This window comes from Myxocyprinus asiaticus, chromosome 4, assembly GCF_019703515.2.
Source record: "Myxocyprinus asiaticus isolate MX2 ecotype Aquarium Trade chromosome 4, UBuf_Myxa_2, whole genome shotgun sequence".
In the NCBI taxonomy this organism is placed as follows: Eukaryota; Metazoa; Chordata; class Actinopteri; order Cypriniformes; family Catostomidae; genus Myxocyprinus; species Myxocyprinus asiaticus.
In genome coordinates, this window is record NC_059347.1 from 44,930,792 (window position 1) to 44,954,298 (window position 23,507).

The 23,507-nt window shown below is 38.7% G+C and overlaps 1 protein-coding gene across 2 annotated transcripts; it reads right to left on the bottom strand.

Moving 5' to 3' along the window:
- Nucleotides 1–149: 149 nt before the first annotated feature.
- Nucleotides 150–23,378, bottom strand: LOC127439956 (V-type proton ATPase 116 kDa subunit a 2-like). Of its 2 annotated transcripts, none has more exons than XM_051696271.1 (20): nt 22,556–23,378; nt 18,691–18,769; nt 18,118–18,215; nt 16,930–17,061; nt 16,493–16,590; nt 12,811–12,937; nt 11,153–11,235; nt 9,270–9,363; nt 8,879–9,091; nt 8,497–8,647; nt 8,154–8,293; nt 7,764–7,921; nt 7,116–7,206; nt 6,826–6,944; nt 6,465–6,675; nt 5,418–5,537; nt 5,216–5,335; nt 4,974–5,091; nt 2,792–2,963; nt 150–1,623 (listed from the first exon to the last, which is right to left on the bottom strand). In XM_051696271.1, the coding sequence occupies exons 1-20, from the start codon at nt 22,670–22,672 to the stop codon at nt 1,521–1,523; spliced, it is 2,544 nt and encodes an 847-aa protein (XP_051552231.1). In that variant the 5' UTR covers nt 22,673–23,378; the 3' UTR covers nt 150–1,520. The 2 variants fall into 2 exon arrangements, with proteins under 2 accessions (XP_051552231.1, XP_051552230.1); XM_051696270.1 differs by having other exon boundaries at nt 16,930–17,067; nt 22,556–23,285.
- Nucleotides 23,379–23,507: the final 129 nt, after the last annotated feature.

The following is a 23,507-nucleotide window of genomic DNA, read 5'->3' on the forward strand; positions in this document are numbered from 1 at the left end:
ACTGATGTTAGACATCTGGAAAGCACTCAAGAAATAAGAAAAAGCCTTAGAGAAAAACAGTAGAATCTCATTTATCCAGAGTAACTGAGAACTTGCACTGAGAAAAGCCTCTTTAAGTGTTTAAACTTAGAAAACACATAGATCAAAAATGATGTGTCAAGAGTTATTTAATTGTAGCAAACAAAAAATCTGCTTTATTCCTTCAGCTTCACAGGTTTGATTTAATGTGTTATATTAAATATAAAAATGTCAAAGCCAAAATATGGAATGTATGGTTAACTTAATAATACACACTCTTCAAAACCATACCAATCCATTTGATCAGTACTGTTAATAAATAAAATAATACCAGAAGCTGAAATGAATTGAGTGGCTCACAATCCACACACCACAATCTCTCACATTAAAGTCAAGGGTTAAATGAAAAAGACCATTCTGTAGAGGCAAAATAACGAGTAACTGAACAGATCTGTGACGGTTTAAGATCACTAAAAACGTCATTTTATGATATAATTATAAAACAAAATGAAATGCCTTTAAGAATTCTGTCCGACTTAAGACTTTGCCCTAAACAGCAAAACAGATGCATTGCTCCATTTAATTATAAATTCACTGCACATAAATTACTTTGTTGAAAGCAAAAAGAAACTCAATCCACCTCCCACCTGAATAAATTCAGCATGTTAGGCACTTAGGAATATCTGAGCCTCCAGTTGGCTATCAGGTGTTCTTGCTTTCTGCAGCAGATCTTTTTGAATGTTGAAATAATTCAACCACCAAGAAGACATGCTGTCATCCTTGGCCTTTCTGAGCTAACATCTATCAGTTCTGTGTCAAGAAACTGCTGTATAATAAACCCATGATTGTATTATCTTTAACCATTTTTTCAAGAGTACCATTACATTTGATGAATTTACCTTATGGGAAAGGTGGTTTCAACACACTGAAAATGAGAAGAGGAAAAATTTACAGCTCTGGAATTTACATCTTCAGTTAAAATCAAATTATGAAGACTTGGGTGAGCAAATAAAGAAACTCCCATCAAGTTTTTTTTACACTGTATATAAGGAATCTTAAAGTCATTCATGGAATAAGCTCAGCTTTGTAGAGACTTCCCATCTCTGCATAGCCATCAGGCAACATGGTAGAAAATTGATAACCAACCAGCACTTTTGTGAGTGTGTAGAAATTATGTAATACATTCAACAGAACTGAAGCACTACTCGAGGGCAATGAGTCATATTTCCAATTCAAAGTCTCTTCAGGTTTTGCTTATGATCTCAGTGTATTATTGTTGCATGTCCGAAAACCATCAAACATCTTATGTGGCTCAGAAATCTGTTCAGTCTGTTGGGAGACGTTCCCACTGTTATCTGATATCTCCAGACAATCCACAACCGTATTTGGATGGACCAATTTGGCATGTAGTGCAACAACACTGTATATAAATCCGTTAAAATCACTGAGAGAGCCCAGCAATGAAACGTGCAGCTCTGCTCCGTTCTTTAGTGTCACACAGTTCATAACAGCCCTTCATTCTCAAAGCTGCTGTGCAAGAGAGAGAAGGCAAATGGCGCAAACTTGACACCAGCACCACTGTAGAACTTGTTTTGAAACTCCACCCTGAGGACAGAAAGACAATTACAGTTTCAATCATTTCATACAAAAGTGTTACAGAGAAACCATTTGTTTGGAAGAAGTGCATTCAGCTGCTGTGATTTGATCGCTGAATATGAACACCCAAAAATAGCTGTATGCTTAAACTTTTATAATCCAGATCTAAGGACATCTTAGAGCAAAACAAAGCACTTCTGACTATGATGTACTACAATACAGTATTATAAAACTTCATTCACTAAACAACACAGCCTCTTGCATCTTGTCAACTGAATGTAAACTGATCAGCCACAACATTAAAACCACCTGCCTAATATTGTGTAGGTCCCCCTTGTGCCGCCAAAACAGCACCAACCCGCATCACAGAATAGCATTCTGAGATATTCTTCTCACCACAATTGTCCAGAGCGGGTTATCTGAGTTACCGTAGACTTTGTCAGTTCGAACCAGTCTGGCCATTCTCTGTTGACCTCTCTCATCAACAAGGCGTTTCTGTTGACAGAACTGCCGCTCATTGGATGTTTTTTGTTTTTGGCACCATTCGGAGTAAATTCTAGAGACTTTTGTGTGTGAAAATCCCAGGAGATCAGCAGTTACAGAAATACTCAAACCAGCCCATCTGGCACCAACAATCATTCATGCGATTATCTAATCAGCCAATCGTGTGGCAGCAGTGCAGTGTGCGTAAAATCACGCAGATACGGGTCAGGAGTTTCAGTTAATGTTCACATCAACCATCAGAATGGGAAAAATGTTTCATCTCAGTGATTTGGACCGTGGCATGATTGTTGGTGCCAGATGGGCTGGTTTGAGTATTTCTGTAACTGCTGATCTGCTGGGATTTTCACAAACAACAGTCTCTAGAATTTACTCAGAATGGTGCCAAAAAACAAAAAACATCCAGTGAGCGGCAGTTCTGTGGATGAAAACGCCTTGTTGATGACAGAGGTCAACAGAGAAAGGCCAGACTGGTTCGAACTGACAAAGTCTACGGTAACTCAGATAACTGCTCTGTACAATTGTGGTGAGAAGAATAGCATCTCAGAATGCTATTCTGAGATGTGGATTGGCGCTGTTTTGGCGGCACGAGGGGAACCTACACAATATTAGGCAGGTGGTTTTAATGTTGTGGCTGATCAGTGTATGTTGTGTTTATCTGAGGTGTTGTACTGACCAGTGGAGCCTGAGGGCATGTAGGAAGGCAGAAAGTCCCTCCATCACCAGCAGGATAGACACAGTGAGGACAGCAAACAGTCCGAACACAGGCACCAGGAACACAATCCCCACACTGGTGTCCACACGCAGACCCACCCGCATCACCATCGCCCACAACACTTCAGACAGCTCTGGATCACAAGACACATGTGCAGCATTCTTTTTTTAAAGTGGCCAAAACATACACTTTTGTAGCATTTCATTTTTTTTTTTTTTTTTTTTAGTCGTATTTTAGTTTTTCATGACCATTTTCTACCCTCTCTCTGACTCTTAGAACTAAACTCGCCGTTTTTGCAACTGTTTAGCTGTTTTTGAAATTAATAACAAAATCCCCTCCAAGTTGATGATTACTGAACAGGCATTGATATGTCAACAAAGGTGCTCATATGTTAATTAGGTCGCTTTGGATAAAAGCGTCTGCCAAATGAATAAATGTAAATGTAAATGTAAATGTGCTCATGGTTGTAACCTCAATACAATGACAATTTCTGAATGTATGTTTTTTTTTTTTTTTGGCTTAATTCAAATGGTCTAGGTGGACTGTTGAGGGAGCTTTGCAATGTCTACTTACAAGATCAAGCTCTTATTTTCAAAAGAGTTTTCCATCATATGACCCCTTTTATATCTTAAACACTTAAGTTAAAGTGTGTAATTTCAGTGCCACGACTGTCACCAATTGGAATTGCAAAAACAAATTGGGCATTATAAGCTGGGATATGAGAAAACAATTTAACGTAAAAACTTTAACTTCGTCTGGCTATGTTGTTTATTATAGGAGTTTTTCCGCTGCAAGAACTTTTCCTAGTTCCTGGAACTATTTCAGGTTCTTGTAATTTTTCCACCACATGAACTAGTTCCACATAGGACTAAAACTTGAACCAAACCAGGAACCTGTTTAGTACCTGCTCCAGAGGTTGCACTTTCCTTGCCAAGTGGAACTCTTTGGGTGGAGTCAGAACAGCAAACGCTTCTCGTTGGTCAAGAAAATTCATCAGCCATCAGACAGCCGATACCAGCCATTTTTAAAAGTTTGGTTAGTAGCCTACATTAAAACTTTTGTAGAGTTGTTGCTATTATAGGCTTTTCAAATCGAAATACATGTAGATGGACAGACGCTGCTGTGCAGGATCTGCTGAGTATTTATGGAGAAGAAAAAATGCAGCATGATTCTGAAACCTCGACCAGAAACGAGGTGAACAAATAATCTGACATTAATGATGACATTAAACTAAGCAGACTGAAAACAAAGAAAATTCAACGAGACATAGAAGAGAATAAAGTATCATAAAAACATTTAAGTTCCATGATTATCATCTATATTGATTGTACATTGTATTATGTATATAGTTTGCTCACTGTTCAGTGCATTAAATGTTTTGCTCACTTTTTTGCACCGTTTACCTCGTTTGCACAGTAGATTACACCTTTTAAAGGCTTCACTGTTTGTATTATGCACTAATAAAGATGTTTTTATCTTACCTAAAGGCTATAAGTTAACTTTTTTATGTTCGTCAATTGTACATAGTACTATCCTACGAATCAGTGTTAATTGCATTGCTAGTTGAAATCAGTGTTACAAAACTCCATTCACAATAATTTCAAGCGATGTTGTTTATTGCAAGGACACATATGATCATGCAAATGTATGAAAAGCAACAAACAAAATGCAGTAAAATACAGATGAAGGTAATTTTAAAGCAGTCTCTTCTCTGCTCTTGCTCTCCAGTTGTTTTCCATCTCTTATAAATCTGTGAACATCTTGTCCACGTGAAGTTTTCCCACAATGAAACAGGATGATCAAAATCAACACGAAATTGTTCACGCCTTCACAGAGACAATAATTTTTTATGTTTTGAAGTGAGTTGTCTCATCTCTCGCTGTTGTCTCAAGTCTGGTTTCGCTGCCAAATCAGCGTCACATGCTTACGACAAAGCTAATTTAGATAAAGTTCCTGCTTTCTTGTCCCTGGTGGAAAAACGACGCTTGGAATTTAATCGGAACGGGTATAGTTCCAATACACACTGATTTCGGTTCAGGTACTAGTCTAGTACTCTAGTACTAGAGTCTTATTGGCTGTTACAACTTGCCAATTCCATTTTGGATTCTTGAACACAATAACACTTCAGTGGACTGGTACTCACGGGCATGTGCCAGGCTGAGAGCCCACAGCCGGAGGTAGGACGCAGTATTAGAGATGCAGCCCAGGCAGTACTCTATAGTGTGGATGGACTGATGCAGGAAAACATCTGCAAAGTCAAACTGTGAAAAAAAGACCATAAACAACTTCCTGCATTAGTCTTGTTACTCACACACCCTGAATACAAGGAATACTTTTTGCAACAGAATGTGATTTCCAATCAAATGACATTCTAGAAAGTTTCACCTCCTCAGATTGGCTGTCAGAACTGCTGGAATGGCTTTCCAGGCTGCTGGCCTCCTCCATATCATGAGTGTGCAAGAGAGAGAGCTCTTCTTCACTGCTTCGGTGTACACGCTGGTAACCCTTCACAGACAAAGAGACAGAAAATTAGATAATAATCTTCAGCTAAAATTAACTACAGACCCCACCCACAAACAAAACTGACCCTGTATATGCCCAGACGGTTTCTGCCCTTGTGTAGCCAGTAGAGGTAGAGAGGTTTGCCCAGTAATAACACAGGCACAGAGAACAGGGCCACAATCAACAGGAACACCTGAAGACCAGTCTATTAGGAAGAAAATAAGTTGATTATTCAGTAAGTAATTTAGTAAGGAAAGAAAGAATGTCAGAGAGAAAGCAAGACAGTGAAAGAAAAAATAAAGACAAAAAGAGAGAATGAAGAGAGCGAAAGATAGAAAAAATAAAGATAGAGAAAGACAGAAAATGAAAAGGAAAGACATAAATATAAAGAAAAAAGAGAAAGAAGAAAGAGAAATAAAGAAACACAGAAAGAAAATGAAAGAGATAAATATAAAGGAAAAAGAAAGGAGAAAGAGAAAAAGAAAAAAGGAAAGATAGAAAAAAGATAAAGAAAAACAAGAAAAAGAAAAGAGACAATAGATAAATATAAAGAAAAAGAAAAAAGAAAAGAGAAAGAAAGAGAAAGAAAATGAAAGACAGATAAATATAAAGAAAAAAGAGAAAGAAAAAAGAGAAAAAAGACAGAAAGAAAATGAAAGACAGATAAAAAGAAAAAGGAAAGAAAAAGAAAAAAGGAAAGAGAAAAAAGAAAGAAAAACAAGAAAGAAAAAGAAGAGAAAGAAAATGAAAGACAGATAAATATAAAGAAAAGAGAAAGAAAAAAGAAAGAAAAGACAGAAATTAAAAAAGAGAAAGAAAGAGATAGACAAAAAAGAAAGAAAAGAAAAAAGAAGATAAAGCAAAGGAAAGAAAGAAAAAGACAGATAAATATAAAGAAAAAAGAAAGAGAAAGAGATAAAGAAAAGGAAAGAGAGAAAAATAAAGAAAAAAAAGATTTTTTTTTTTTTTTTAAAAGACAGAAAAGAGAAAGACAGAAAAAAGAAAGAGAAATTTAAAGAAAAAGAAAGAAAGATGTTACATGGCAAGAAAATAAAGACTGAATACATTCTACCTTTAAAGCACAGATTGAACTCTTTTTCTGTATGTAAAAGTGGTCCTTCCTGAGTCTCACCTGTCCTGGGAAGAGCGGCTGGCTAGAGTCCTCCTGCATGAGGAACATGTTGATAAAGTGAATGAGGATGCTGGGAGCCGCCTGCGAGTCTCTGACTGTGAAAACCAGCCACTTATAGATGATCATGAACACTAGATACCCGAAGAGACACAGCAGGAAGAGCAGCTCAGGCAGAAATATCAGGTAGAGATTAAACTTCCGTCTGAAGTGCCTAAACAAATACCCATATCAAGCATTAGAAAGATAAACTCATTCGTCACATCTCATTTATTAAACTAGCATGATGCACAACGTTAAACAAGACCAATGAACTGAAAGGAGTAGATAACACTTCTTTGAAAACAATCATGAAATATCTCACAGGTGATTAAAAACTCCAAGGATGACACCAAACGTCATGTGAATTATTCCTAAAATCACAGACATCTTCATTTTATAGGAGTTGAGGAAGGTGAGACGGTTTGATGCCAGGTTCCAAATCTACAGAGAGCACAATTATAGAAAATAACAACTGTGTATTAGACTTCTTTTTTTGCCATTCTATTAATGCTATAAAATGTACCGAATACCTCTGCTCAACCAGGTCAGCGATTAAGCACAAAAGTAAAGTGATACTGAAAACACAGCAGTAAAAGTTGGTCAAAGACCTACCGGGTCAATCCCCAGTGGATAGGGCCCTTTAAAAACTCCTGTGACATTTGGATCCAGTGTAAGGAAGCCATTTGAGCGGATTGTGTTCATGCTTGGGAGGAAGAGATAAGTAGGAGTACATTAGAGAAATATGTGAGAAAGCACACTCTGTACCTACTGTCCACTACAAACACAGGTGGTCAAGTAAAGTAAGATTAAACTCAAATTCATTATTCAAACTTCCTTCTTTGGTTTCCAAACTCCAAAATTTCCTTGTCTGCTTTAAAAAATGATGGATATACAGGTCTCTTGAAGAGCAGTTCAACATCATCGGTTATCTTAGGCAGGTATTACCTGGCATAAACCTCTTCAAACATCTCTTCATAAGACTTGCAATTATTGTGGGTATTGCCTCCCCAAATATGTGAATTTGAATTTATGTGTCAGGGTAAAGATTGGCCTTACAAATAGCTGACAAATGGCATGTGCTTTCCTGAAACCCTGATATTATTTACATGGAAACATGGAAAGTTCTACTGCGTTAAAAACAATTTAGCATACTGAAGTTGCATGTTGTGCACCCTGTAATATACTACTTTAAACAGTAGCATGCAGAATACAGTATTTATAGTGAAGAAAGCAGTATGTAGGTGTGCTTTAAACACTCACGTCCAGGTTCCATGGTCAAACATGGCTTTGACACTCCATCCTGAGCCAAACAGGTTGAGTGATTTGGAGAAGCAGTCATTGTATATTAGTCCGGTGTAGACCGAAAATACGCCCATCATCAGAATGATGTAACGGCCCTCGAAAAACATGTTCCAGATCTAGTAAATTACCACATGATTATAAAACTTAAATTGACAAGCTAAGACATTTGTTATTCAGCCTTATATTATAATGGTTGCTATTACTTTCAATGATCGTGTCTAAATGGGTAATTGAAAAAGAAATACTGTAATGGATCGCGCTTCAAGGCACATAATAATCAGCAGTGAAAACAGCTGCTGATAATGGATCAAAATAAAGAAGCTGACACATTAAGATTCGACAAGGCACCTCATTCCTGGTTTTCTTCAGCTTGCGGTCATTCTCATAGAGAACCATCCACAGAGCGAACAGTGCCATGATGATGCCGTGCCCAAGGTCTCCAAACATCACAGCAAACAGGAAGGGAAAGCTAATGATTGTGTATGGAGCTGTGACAAAAAAGAAAAAGTTATGTGATCTAATTCCATGCCCTCTGTTGTTATTTGGGGTATGCGTATCCTTCAAATATGCATTTACAATCAGTACATGCAACAACTCAATTGAAGCGATTGATCCTTGTGTGTCATTTTTAATGCAGGAAGAGAGCCAGAGGTAAAACAGAGCAGTCAAAGCTTTAGCAGCTCTCTCTCACCTGGGTTGACCTCTCTGTAGCTGCCCACACCGTAGGCATCCACTATATTCTGGAAGCCTGAGGTAAACCTGTTTGTGCGTATGAGAGTTGGTGGAGTGTCATTGCTTGGGATTCGATTGACAAAAGAGGGAACTGTTGCTCCACTCTTTCTCTAGGAAAAAAAAAAAAAAAAAACATAAGAACACATCAGATACTTCAAAATGACACACTGACATGATGCAATTGGTCTACAGGAATGTGTTCGGCTTTGTGCTTAGTGTTAAAGGCATCAGGAGGAAATAAATAGTTTGTGCAACATTGTAAGGGTACACTACAGCTAAAATCTGTCAAGCTTGTCTGATTTGAGACTCAAGTGGACCCCAACTCAGAAATGCTAACATACCGAGCCCTCCTCTAACGCCCTCCGAATTGCAGGCAGATCATTAACAGGACACCACACCTCAGCTATGAGGCACTTGTTTGTCACATCAAAGCTGCAGAGGTTGAGGATGTGGTATATGGCCTTCATTTTCTTAACCTGGATCCCCCAAGTGTACACAGACTCTGAGGCCTTTATTAACACCAGCCTCAGGTAATCCTCAGTGCGGTGAAGAACCTATAAAAGGAAGCCATGACCACCAAAATCAGTTCAACAACAGGTTCAAGATGTCCTCAATTCAACAGAGCTAAACCTTTTACATTTACTTACAACTTTTTAGGAACAAAGGCCAATAACAATTCAGTATGCAAATAGATGTAGAAAGAAGACCAATCAGAATTCAAATTTGCCTCACCGTGTGCAGGTCCTGAATGCGTGTATGGAGCCCCTCCACCACATCTGCCCTCTCCTCGTTATTGTTGGGATACGGATACAGGTGACAGTGGTAGCTACGGAGATGAAAACATTCATAAATAATTACTAACTTTCCAACACTTTATAACCTGGCTTTGGTACGTGGCAGCTCAGCAGAGGAAGTACTTTACTAAACCAATTAAGAGAAAAACTGAATGTGTTCGAATATAGTTCAGAATCTACAATTGTGCTCAAAAGTTTGCATACCCTTGGAGAATTGGTAATATATGTACCATTTTTAAAGAAACCATGAGTGAGCAGGCAAAACACATTTCTTTTATTTCTTATGGGATTCATATTCAACTGTAGGTTATAACAGAATGGCACAATCATAAAACAATACATGGCAACAAAGAAAAAAATGAAATGACCCCTGTTCAAAAGTCTGCATACCCTTAGTTCTTAATACTGTGTATTGCCCCCTTTAGCATCAATGACAGCGTGCAGTCTTTTGTAATAGTTGTCTATGAGGCCCCAAATTCTTGCAGGTGGTATAGCTGCCCATTTGTCTTGGCAAAATGCCTCCAGGTCATGCAAAGTCTTTGGTCGTCTTGTATGAACCGCACGTCTGAGATCTCCCCAGAGTGGCTTGATGATATTAAGGTCAGGAGACTGTGATGGCCACTCCAGAACCTTCACCTTTTTCTGCTGTAACCACTGGAGGGTCAACTTGGCCTTGTGCTTAGGGTCATTGTCGTGCTGGAAAGTCCAAGAGCATCCCTTGCGCAGCTTCGTGCAGAAGAATGCAAATTGTCTGCCAGTATTTTCTGATAACATGCTGCATTCATCTTGCCAAACATTTTCACAAGATTCCCCGTGCCTTTAGAGCTCACACACCCCCAAAACATCAGTGAGCCACCACCATGCTTCACAGTGGGGATGTCTTTTCACTATAGGCCATGTTGACCCCTCTCCAAACATAGCGCTTATGGTTGTGACCATAAAGCTCGATTTTGGTCTCGTCACTCCAAATTACAGTGTGCCAGAAACTGTGAGGCGTGTCAAGGTGTTGTCGGGCATATTGTAAACGGGCTTTTTTGTGGCACTGGCGCAGTAAAGGCTTCTTTCTGGCAACTCGACCATGCAGCTCATTTTTGTTCAAGTGTCTTCATATTGTGCTCCTTGAAAAAAAACACCGTCTTTTTCCAGAGCAGCCTGTATTTCTCCTGAGGTTACCTGTGGGTTTTTCTTTGTATCCTGAACAATTCTTCTGGCAGTTGCAGCTGAAATCTTTCTTGGTCTACCTGACCTTGGCTTGGTATCAAGAGATCCCCGAATTTTCCACTTCTTAATAAGTGATTGAACAGTAATGACTGGCATTTTCAAGGCTTTGGATATATTTTTATATCCTTTTCCATCTTTATAAAGTTCCATTACCTTGTTACGCAGGTCTTTTGACAGTTCTTTTCTGCTCCCCGTGGCTCAGCATCTAGCCTGCTCAGTGCATCCATGTGAGAGCTAACAAACTCATTGACTATTTATACACTGACACTAATTGCAATTTAAAGAGCCACAGGTGTGGGAAATTAACCTTTAATTGCCATTTAAACCTGGGTGTGTCACCTTGTGTGTCTGTAACAAGGTCAAACATTCAAGGGTATGTAAACTTTTGATCAGGGCCATTTGGGTGATTTCTGTTATCATTATGATTTAAAAAAGGAGCAAATGTGATAATACATGGCTTCATATGAATAAGAGACAGTTTTTTTGCATGATCAGTCATATTTTCAAAATCAATGCCAAAATTTCACAGTTTCTGCCAGGGAATGCAAACTTTTGAGCACAACTGTATTATACATGAATATAGTATGAAGTTTAGTTTACCAGTCACATATCTTCTTAACCTTCTGTCCAATCTGATCTCCCCAGTAGGAGATGAGGAAAACCACACTTCTGGTTGGCTCACCCTGACAAACCACACAGAGAACAGACAAACTGATGACAAACCATCACTAAAGACTTAGAATTTACTATATAATATGTACTATATACACTATATTGCCAAAAGTATTCGCTCATCTGCCTTTAGACGCATATGAACTTAAGTGACATCCCATTCTTAATCCATAGGGTTTAATATGACATCGGCCCACCCTTTGCAGCTATAACAGCTTCAACTCTTCTGGGAAGGCTTTCCACAAGGTTTAGGAGTGTGTTTATGGGAATTTTTGACCATTCTTCCAGAAGCGCATTTATGAGGTCAGACACTGATGTTGGACAAGAAGGCCTGGCTTGCAGTCTTCGCTCTAATTCATCCCAAAGGTGCTCTATCGGGTTGAGGTCAGGACTCTGTGCAGGCCAGTCAAGTTCTTCCACACCAAACTCGCTCATCCATGTCTTTATGGGCCTTGCTTTGTGCACTGGTGCGCAGTCATGTTGGAACAGGAAGGGGCCATCCCCAAACTGTTCCCACAAAGTTGGGAGCATGGAGTTGTCCAAAATCTATTGGTATGCTGAAGCATTCAGAGTTCCTTTCACTGGAACTAAGGGGCCAAGCCCAGCTCCTGAAAAACAACCCCACACCATAATCCCCCCTCCACCAAACTTCACAGTTGGCACAATGCAGTTAGACAAGTACTGTTCTCCTGGCAACTGCCAAACCCAGACTCGTCCATCAGATTGCCAGATGGAGAAGCGTGATTCGTCACTCCAGAGAATGCGTCTCCACTGCTCTAGAGTCCAGTGGCGGCGTGCTTTACACCACTGCATCTGACGCTTTGCATTGCACTTGGTGATGTACGGCTTGGATGCAGCTGCTCAGCCATGGAAACCCATTCCTTGAAGCTCTCTACACACTGTTCTTGAGCTAATCTGAAGGCCACATGAACTTTGGAGGTCTGTAGTGATTGACTCTGCAGAAAGTTGGCGACCTCTGCGCACTATGCGCCTCAGCATCCGCTGACCCCGCTCTGTCATTTTACGTGGCCTACCACTTCGTGGCTGAGTTGCTGTCATTCCCAATCGCTTCCACTTTGTTATAATACCACTGATAGTTGACTGTGGAATATTTAGTAGTGAGGAAATTTCACGACTGGACTTGTTGCACAGGTGGCATCCTATCACAGTACCATGCTGGAATTCATTGAGCTCCTGAGAGCGGCCCATTCTTTCACAAATGTTTGTAGAAGCAGTCTGCATGCCTAGGTGCTTCATTTTATACACCTGTGGCCATGGAAGTGATTGGAACACCTGAATTCAATTATTTGGATGGGTGAGTGAATACTTTTGGCAATATAGTGTATTTCAATGCTAGTACACACTACCTAATCCGTTATTATTATCTATTATATTATCTTTATTCTCTACATTCATTTAAAACTTTAATTACATTAATATTTATGACATATGAAAATGCAAGCACTTTGACTTGATTATCTATACATATAATTGTATACATTTATGTTTACAGGTAAGTTAATCTCCCCTTAATCTCCCCTTAGGCAGAACAATTTAAAACATTAGGAACAGCAAATGTATCTCACTGAATCAGGGTCTTCCAAGACCTCGTCTATCTCGGAGTAGCTGAGGATGGTGTAGCCCTTGCACACTCTCCAGAGCATTCGCTCAAACGCCTCGATCTTTACTCTATGGATGAGCCCAGAAATGAACCTGAACAGCAGGAACATGAACTCCGTTTCAGAACACTATCACAGAGGTTTATTAACATATATGCATCAAACTTTTCCTGTACACGATACTGTATGTATTGAACATATTGTATATTTCAGGTAATATGTGATTCTGGGTAATTGACATTAAACTGACATGGGAAAACATTAAAGCTGAAGTATGTGATTTCTGTGCAGCAAGCCCCACCATCAATACAAATCGATACATTTGTGTAAAAAAAAAAATTGATAATTAAAATGTTATTAACTTCTAAAAAGCGCTTCCTGCCAGCAGTTGACGCAACACGTAGCTGTCGCGTGACGCAAGCGCACCGGCGAGTTCACGTGAGAATTCGGAAGCGGCGCTTACAATAGAACAGGACTCCAGACAAAAAAAAAAATTACTTAGGAGCCATCGGCTCCTAAACTGAAACATTAAGGAGCAAAATGGCTGTTTTTAGTCGCCAAATCATAGAATTGCTCGATTTAGATTGTTGTTCAGAAACAAGATAGAAAGGGGGCCTGGGTAGCTCAGCAAGTAAAGACATTGACTACCATACCTGGAGTCGCAAGTTCGAATCCAGGGCATGCTGAGTGACTCCAGTCAGGCTTCCTAAGCAACCAATTGGCCCGGTTGCTAGGGTGGGTAGAGTCACGTTGGGTTAACCTCCTCGTGGTCGCTATAATGTGGTTCTCGCTCTCGGTGGGGCACATGGTGAGTTGTGTGTGGATGCTGCGGAGAATAGCATGAGCCTCAACACGCGCTAGGTCTCAGTGGTAACACGCTCAACAAGCCACGTTATAAGATGCGCGGATTGACTGTCTCAGACACGGAGGCAACTGAGATTCGTCCTCCGCCACCCAGATTGAGGCGAGTCTCTACGCCACCACGAGGACTTAGAGTGCATTGGGAATTGGGCATGCCAAATTGGGGAGAAAATCAAAGAAAAAAAAAAACAAGATAGAAAGCTGAAGGAAGACTGATAACCCATTAATCGGAGGTTTAATAAACAATATATATAGTTGAGAAGATAAGTTTGCATTCCCTTTTGTCTCGTAAATGTTCACACCCCTTTCATAATTAATACAAATATAAGAGATAAAAAAAATTATTTAGTACAGCTCTTCAGAATCTACATTACAGATATTTACAGAAAGTATAGTATGCATATAGTAGTGTGTTGTCTTCTTGAGCATCAATGAATGTTTGTGCCTTGTGTAATATATATATATATAAATTGCTTTACAGTATTGCCTTAGTCTTTCTTTACTGTGACTAGATGGCCCAGACACAGAGACTACAAGAGTGCAAACTGAATGAAATCCCAGATGCAGTTTATTGTGCTACTCCAATCCCAATCAATAATTACCAGAACAAAAAAAACTGGTATACAATACGTAACTTTTAATTATAAAGAAGCCCGAAATACACATGGGACTCTTATTTTGAAATGTCTGCACTCCCAGTTGTGAGTTCACTGACGGCTGATTCGCTGAGAAAGTGAATCTGATTCAAACTGCTAACCTGAGCACCTGAGTTCAAACCCTCAGTTCTTTTCGGGTGATTCATGAAAAAGTCCCGGTTCAAAAGAGTCATTTGTTTGACTCTCTCACGCTGGGTTTTTTGTTGCGTGTTGCAGCGAGCTCTTCAGAAACAGAACGGGTGAAATGTGGAGCAAGACACACTGGTGCATATTCTAAAAATGTATTCAATAACTCACAAAATTATATCTGATGAAACCGCATATGAATGCACACAACCCGACTGTTGCCAATGGCGACTAGATTTTAAATTATTGTCGCAATCGATTATTTTTGGTCGCATTTGTGACCATTTTAGTCGCAGTTTGGAGCCCTGCAGAAGAATGAACGTCACGCGAGAGTTTCAAACAGCATCAGAGCCCTTGATGGAAGTGCCAATTTAAAGATATAAAAGATTTAATTATCGAATCGTTTCTTACATAAGCCTATCGATTTGCTTCAGAAGACATTCACTGGAGTTGTGTGGATTACTTTTATGCTGCCTAAATGACTTTTGGGCCATCAAAGTGCTGGCATCCATGTACTTGTTTTATAAGGACCTGACAGAGCTCTATCTTCTACTGAAAATCTTCATTTGTGTTCTGCTGAAGAAAGACAGTCATACACATTTGGGATGGCATGAGGATAAGTGGATAATGAGAGCATTTTCATTTTTGGGTGAACTATTCCTTTAACAGCCACTCATACGCACCGCATTATGTGCATCACGTGCAATCTTTTTGTGTATGTATGTGTGAAGTATGACAGAGAGCAGAGCGGCACCTCTCGTTCATTCTGAACCGTGCAGATTGTATATTAATTAATTACATTTCATCCTTCTTCTGTTTAATGATCACCCTTGGCCATATAGAGATTTAAATGTAATTAATTGTAAATTTGTCACATCCCATACAATTTTTCTATTAGCACCACACTGTAGTATGGAACCAAAATTAGCAACAAAATTATATTGTACCATTTAGAATTTTTTGCTATCACGATATTTCGTTAGTATCTTATACCGCCCAACCCTACTTGAGACGAGTTGCTCAAGCGCCACAGAGAAAAGGTTTACAGTTTGTATTTTTTCCCTCCCCTTTTTTCCCCAATTCGGCATGCCCAATTTCCAATGCACTCTAAGACCTCATGGTGGCGTAGTGACTCACCACAATCCAGGTGGCGGAGGACGAATCTCAGTTGCCTCTGCGTCTGAGACCGTCAATCCGCGCATCTTGTGGCTTGTTGAGCGCTTTACTGCGGAGACCTAGCGCGTGTGGAGGCTCATGCTATCCTCCACAGCATCCACGCACAACTCACCGCACACCCCACGAGAGCGAGAACCACATTATAGCGACCACGAGGAGGTTAACCCATCGTGACTCTACCCACCCCTAGCAACCGGGCCAACTGGTTGCTTAGGAAGCCTGACTGGAGTCCCTCAGCACGTCCTGGATTCGAACTTGCAACTCCAGGTGTGCTAGTCAGCGTCTTTAGGCCCCCAGGGTTTACAGTTTTTAAGATAATTAACCTATGAATGGCTTACTTTGTTATCTCTGCATACTAAACTGGGATAGGAGAAAATATTTTAACTGCAAAAGTTACATACTTCAGCTTTAAAGAAAGGTTGACCAGTTACAGAACCTAAGATAACCATTTTCTCTTACACATTCATTTATATTTTAACCTTAAATATTGATGTTGAGAAAAAAGTTTATGGACATGCTATGTGTGAAGTAACCTTCACACAAAATATGAAAACAAACATTTTCATCAGAAAATGAAAACAATAAAAGCTAAAAACTTACATGAAAAAGAAAGTTGGACCATTATAAATGTATGTAACAAAAGTAGGTTAGGTAACTATAGAGCTCAAATGGATGAAAGTTGCAGCTGTCACTCTCTGCTGCTAATCTTACATCAGTTTAACTTCCTTTAATAATAGTTAAGGTCTGGATTTAGATTATGTAAACTGACCCTTGATTATAGAAACAGAAGGAAACCTTTACCCACAGTTATGTTTCTATACACTGCTCACCCTAGCTTAGCTCCAAGCCTCTGCATGCTGGTGTAGTCCATCATGGGTTCTTTCTCTAGAAAGGGGAACTCTTCATACTGGACCTGCACAGGTTCCCTCTGCTTACACATAAGAAAAAAGACAGCAAGAGATTAGACACACACACACACACATTGCCACAGTGATCAAGAAGAGAAGGTCAAGAGTTAAGCCTGTTAGTAAAGACACAAATTTCTAGCAGTCACTGAAAATCAGGTGACTCTGTTTGCCCTTCTTGATTCCCAGAGTTTGATATACGTGTGTAGATTTTTGCTTAACGATATCAGTGAGATAATGAATGACAAAAGCATGGCAAATCCTGCCACCAATCAGTTCAATTTTCTTTAAACTCAAAAAAGATCTGCTCAAACAATAGCTGCAAATATCGGGCAGGGAATCACATGACTACCGAAACCCACCTCTGCACTGCGATGCATAAAGTTGCGTGTGATGCGAAGCATGTGTGTGTACTCGGTCAGTTCTTGGAGATTCTTCTGGAGTTTCTCTTTGTTCCTGGTGACCTCACTCAGCTCCAGTTCCAGTTTCTGAAGCTGCTCCTAAACGAAGCACAGAGGCTTCTTTCATAACTAAATATCAACTGTACTATCAATGTTAATAAATGCAATGGCAGCTTTCTTGAAAGAGATCTAATAAAAATTGTTATAAATATACAATATAGATGGAGAATAGACTTAAGAAAAGACCAAAAGAACAATCACAACTGAACATGTAAATTGATTAAAAAAAAAAAGCCCAATCACACTTATTGTAATATGCATCTATTCCAATTACATTATCAATGTTATTTACATTTTGAATGCTGAACATCCTATCAAAGTAAATCAAGAGAAGACTCTCTTAAAGGTGCACTCAGTAACTTTTTGATCAAGTCATCTTGGACTTACAGTGACACCTAGTGGCCTGGATGCAACATCTTTCAAAATCAATAGTTTTCAGTTACGGATGCCATTGTAGAAATTTGCTATTCACAATCAGCCATGATTAATTTAATCCAAGAGTGTAAGTGTCCAATAACAACACAGTTACTGAGATTAATTAGTATTCAGCTGGTCATGTGATTCTAAAATGGCAGTCCCCATGAGGGTGCCCCTCCCTCATGTAGGATAAAACAGCTTTTATAAGGTTACTGATATGACTAGAGTTCTCATCTCATGTGAGCGGTCATGATTTTATACATATGTTTCAAAATTACAATTCATTTCTTTAAGAGAAAATCTTTTTTTAATGGGGGAAAATTACTGAGTGCGCCTTTAAATTTCTTAAAAAGTATAAAGTTTATAAAAACCAAAAACTACATAACACACTTAAGGCTGAAATTTTTAACAAACCCAGTGCTGAACTAATTGCAATTTCAATACAGTACTGCCTTGCAAACACTGTCAACAAACACCATTAACACTGATACCTAGTGCAGGGCTCCAGTTTAATATTTTAGGCAAGTACGTGTGAGAATACAAAAAATAAAGTTCAAAAGCAAAGAAGACATTACAACATTCAATTGAATATGTCCAACTTATAAAATTAAACAAAAAAGTGCCTTGAAAAGCAAGACAAATGAAAAGTTCAGACTGCTGAACTGATCTCACCATTATGCCCATCACATGTTTGGGTAAGGGTGTGGCTGGGTTCACCTCCCCTTCTGGCAACTGGATGTCTTCTTTTTTAATTTTCCTCAAAAGATATCCTGTTATGGGATAAGCTCACTGTGAATGCATTCTTTCAAGTTAGTTACTTTGGGGAAGCACAAGCAATCATTGTCTGTTTCTGTATATTGATGAAGCTCAACAATATGAGACTATGTTTACTGGGTTAAGATCCAATTGTCAAGAATGGGCTTTGTGTTAACTAGAATTAATTTTCACAGTGTGAGAGTTGAGAAATCTTCTTGTTCACTTCAGTTTTGGATGTCCGAGATGACAATTTAGGCAGCAAACTCCCCAGAAACCTTTCATGATGGAAGCTAACAAACATGGCCTTATAAGGATTCAAAACACTTTTGCTCTCTTCTTTCTGGATACATAATTAACCTTACTGGAGGATACTGTGTTCAGAAAAGTATTATGTCCCTGTGCCCCTGTTCTCCTATTCTACAGAGATAAACAAATAATATATTCTGCCCACAAACAAGCAATTTAAAACCAAAGCGCAGTTTTTTTTACCCAAAATCCTCTCCATCTCCTCACATCTCTTGATCTCATTGACAAACTTGCGCTGAAAGGAGTTCACACTAGGGTTGAGCTGAAGAAATAAAAATACATTAAAGAGAACATATTTACCAACATATATACATTGGTTAAGTGTTATATTTAACTCAACATTTTAATGGTAGGATAATTGGAAAGAGACAAATAAGTTTGTGATACAAATATTTGGTACTTTATAAAAACTTTCATTAATAAGTCATTTACAAACATTACATAATGCTTAACAGATTAGTAATTTGTGTACAAGACATTATGAATATAAATGAAATTATATGACTCAAAGTTTCATTACATTTCTAACTACATGAGTATACTGTACAATAATAATAATATAGTAATAATCTTATAAGTATTATATAATAATATTTTTAGAAATATCTCCGCTTTGTCGGTCTATGCAATGCAAGTGAATGGTGACCAAAACTTTGAAGCTCCAAAAAGCACATAAATTAAGCATAAATTAATCCATATGACTCCAGTGGTTAAATCCATGCCTTCTGAAACAATAAAATTGGGTTTTGGGTGAAAACAGACCTGTACATCTTGCCATTGCAGTCTTTAGGCACAATCATGATTTCAAGCTTGATTACACTTCCTAGTGCTTGACGCATGTGCAGAGAGCAAGACGACGCTAGGAAATGTAATCAAGCTTGAAATCATAATCATCAAGGAGACTGCTGATGTCAAGATTTATAGTAAAAAATTTGTTTCATTTTTGTCTATTCTCACCCAAAACTGACTGGATCTCTTCAGAAGGCATGAATTAAACCACTGGAGGTGTATGGATTATTTTTATGCTGCCGTCAGTAGCAGTTTTAACCACCACGCAAACAACGCAATTGCACAGGGCCCCGGATGTCGGGGGGGCCCCCGCCCAGGGTAGGAAAGCTCCGCAAAAAACACTTTAGGGGTGACATGTTGTTCTGAGTACATGCACGGATACGCTGTTGTCTGCGGTCTCAAAGCGGTTCAGGAAGCCGCAGGGTTCGGGTCAGTAGGACTTTGGGTTTGCAATTTGTAAAAAAAAAATATAAAGGCCTTCCGAACATGTTTCGCCTACGTGCTTTCACTCACACAGATACGTGCGAATGGATGAATTGGGGGCCGTTCACACCGAAAGTGTTTTTGCATGCATCTACTGTTTTCCATTGTTTTTTATGTAAACACCCTGGGTAAACATCCTTGACTGCTGCACCATGTCTCGCTATTTCTTCAGTGTCTCACGCACGACTGGAACATTTTTAGACACTGTGTCAAGTTAAAAAGAACTTCAGGTTTCAAACAGGTCGCGACACTTGCGTTCTGTTTCAGTTGTTGCACTGCGTCTAGATTGTTTTTAGCACATATGTCACAAATATTTAACATTCTGAACAAGTTCAGGTTGCAGAGAGATGAATGTTACAGTGTTTAACATTATTCCAGATTGTTCTGCATCAAGCAGTTTCAGCGCTTGATAAGTGGCAATGTTTTTTCCTTATGCTAGTGTGCTGAGGGGCCGCCGTGCCTTGTATGTTTACTGTTACAATACTGTTACTAATGTTGCCTATGATGCTTACAAAAAAAACTACCTTTTGCAACATGGTGAACAATACAGCATCAGAATATAAGCCCCAGATGTAAGTAAATAAGACAGAAATATCTTACTATTGTATACAAGTCACCAAAGTAATAATACTGTGTTATATTATATACTTATATAATATATAATACATATTATAATGACAAACTGGACAACAATAAATAATTGTTGGGTTATAATATTAATATATACTGTAACAACTGAATTTCAAAATGTTACTGGGTGAAGTTTTGCACACCCTGTTCACTAAAACAAAAAGAAAAGAAATTGTGTTGTATAAATTTATGTAGGTAAATATTGTTTTTATTACTGTATTGTGGAAAAACATGCAATAATTATCTTTAGATTTGTATTTCATTAAACATTTTGAATGTACTTGGCTACAACAGCTGATAGGATGAATTTAAAATTATGATTTTAAATAAATTTTATGTAATTTCTAAGCAAAAGTTTTCTAAAGGGGGCCCTGGATTGGTCGGTTGCTTTGGGCCTCAGAAATCATAAACCCATCCCTAGTTGCTGTTATATGGTCTTTGGAGCTTCAAAGTTTTGGTCACCATTCACTTGCATTGGATGGCTATACAGAGCTGAATTATTATTCTAAAAACCTTTGTTTGTGTTCTTCAAAAGAAAGTCATACACATCAGGGATGACATGAGGGTGAGTAAATGATGAGTTAATTTTCATTTTTGGCTGAACTATTCCTTTAAAGTTAAGGAAGTTATTCTGTTACCAAATATTTAGAATGTCACTGCAACAGTGAACTCAAGTGATCTGAAATACCAAACACAATTATGTAATCAAACAAATATGAATGATTTCCTGTTTCATTTATGAAGATGGCAAAGCCCCAAGTTACTGAAAGACTTGAGCACTAGTTGCTCGTTTGGGGAATCATGTCTCAAAACCTAGTGTGCAGCCTACCTAGACAGCATTATAGGTGCCTTGGCCACTAGGGTGTGTGACAATTAGCTCAACAAGTTCAACACAAGCCAATGTTTCACACACAAACAAATGCAGCTCCGGCCCTTTTGCGTCCATTCTTTTTTACTTTTTAAACCCAAAAAGAAAAACGAAAAATGTGGTTTCTTCTTTATTGGTTTTAACACTGATGAATAGAATAAGCAGATACAAACTCATTTTCTGTTGACTATTTCATTTTCTATTTAAAAAGGAATAAAGACAAAGGGGGAAATGGCTCAATTTTCATTTTCTTTCATTGTTTAAAAAATAAATTTACGGCTTGAATATTTGATACACATGTGAGCGGCACTGAAGCGCCCCTTTTATCTGATTGGTGAACCCGCCCCATCTTCTGTACTGCCTTAATAATATCAGCCAGAATTAGAGTTGGGATCGCTCTGCAAATTTGTCTCAATTTTCATTTAATATTGTCCCGAACCACCATTAACTGTAAACTATGAATGCCATGTGTATTTGAATATTGCTGCTGGGCACATCATGGTGTTGTTGCGAGGTGTTGCCTCTAATGGCGACGCGTGAGAGATCACAAGCCACATCGCTTGGCATGCTGACTGGGAGTTGGTCTATTATATATTATTTTTATTTTTAATAACATTGTATGAATTTGTAGCAGCTGTGCATTCGTGTCCCATTGATAAATGTAATAATAATAATAATAATAATAATAAAAAGAGTTATGTTGCTTTGGATAAAAGCGAATGCTAAATTAATATTTAAGCATCATGAACATGGGTTGGAGTGGACATAAAATTCTAATAGCTAAGATTCGGACGGCAAGTCCGTCGGGACGTGGGACACGGCGTGTAAAATCAGCCTGGATGGACATTTAGTAAATATATTATTAAATGTCAAAAATAAACTTGTTCGGGACAAAATTGAGACAATTTGCAGAGCAATCCCAACTCTAATTCTGGTTGATAGGATTAAGGCAGTACAGAAGACGGGGCGGGTTCACCAATCAGATAAAAGGGGCGTTTCAGTGCCGCTCACATGTGCGTATAAAATGTTCAAGCCGTAAACTAATTTTTTAAACACTGAAGGAAAACAAAAATTTAGCCTTTTCCCCCCAATCTCTTTATTCCTTTTAAATAGAATACGAGTTTGTATCTGCTTATTTTATTAATCAGTGTTAAAACCAACAAAGAAAAAAAAAAAAAGAAGAAGAAGAAGAAAAAAACATTTTTAGTTTTTAATTTTTGGGTTAAAGAAAAAGGAAGGGACACAAAAGTACACGGACCTTGACTACTATCGACTTACATCTCTGAACTCCACCAGTCCGAGTTCGCCGAGTTCACTGATGCAGTCGTAAGCGGAACCGGACTGCAGGAAGAGCTGGGCCAGACACATCTCCTCACTGCGAAACAGAGAACCCATGTCGACATACGCGCGTCGCTTCCACACTAGATTAGGGCCGAGTGTCAAATTCACCAGGCAGTGAAGTAAAGCCAACAGGTCCGGTTATGTGCTGACTGAACACTGGTGAGGGACGGACCGGGCAGATGAATGAACAGATGTCGGCACTGAGACTATCTCTTCTGCTCCAGCCGCTTTAGCAGTGACACGTCTCTCCTCTCCAGTCCGAGCAGCCACATCTGATCACCGACAAAGTGCTTATTTTAAACAGATCCAAATCTCCAGGGCTGTTGGGTCGTCCATACCTGGTTGTAGTTCGGCTGAAGTCCTGCAGTACTCGCTCTCAAACACAGGCGACTTTTCGCTGTAATTTGTGCTGTCTTCGTTCAAGATAGCATCGAGCTAGACAGCCTACAGTCGGAGTTTAGCCTCTTAATCGTTGATTGAAGTTATTCCATCTCTGGTCTTTTTTTTTTTTTCTTTTCTTTTTTTTTAAGAAACTCGTGTAATGTTTAAGAGCAAATGTTAGTCATTCTTGCTTGTTTTGCCTCACTTGTCCAAACACGAACCTCTTCAGCAGCCCAAAACTTCTATTTCGTCAGAGCAAAGACTCTGCATCACTTACTTTGGACGGTGGAGTGACAATTCAAAATAAAAGTCCTCGCTCTCGTGCACTTTATACAATTTAAAACTGAGCGCAAATTAAATTATTTTCAATGTTTTAACAAATTACATACTGACATTTTAATATTTCAATGTAAATTTAATTAACATAAAATTAAAAGTAATCGTCTTGGAATACTATTTTATTAAATAGATCATCGGTCGAATCTAAGGGAACCGTCAGGCTGTGAAA

Bases quoted from the DNA above. Each gene is read 5' to 3' on its own strand.
- LOC127439956 (XM_051696270.1), bottom strand. From the start codon at position 22,672: ATGGGTTCTCTGTTTCGCAGTGAGGAGATGTGTCTGGCCCAGCTCTTC. The intron at 18,770-22,555 runs GTAAGTCGATAG...TTATTTCTTCAG, and splicing joins GACTGGTGGAGTTCAGAGAT to CTCAACCCTAGTGTGAACTC. The intron at 5,336-5,417 runs GTCAGTTTTGTT...TTGTCTGTGAAG, and splicing joins ACCGTCTGGGCATATACAGG to GGTTACCAGCGTGTACACCG.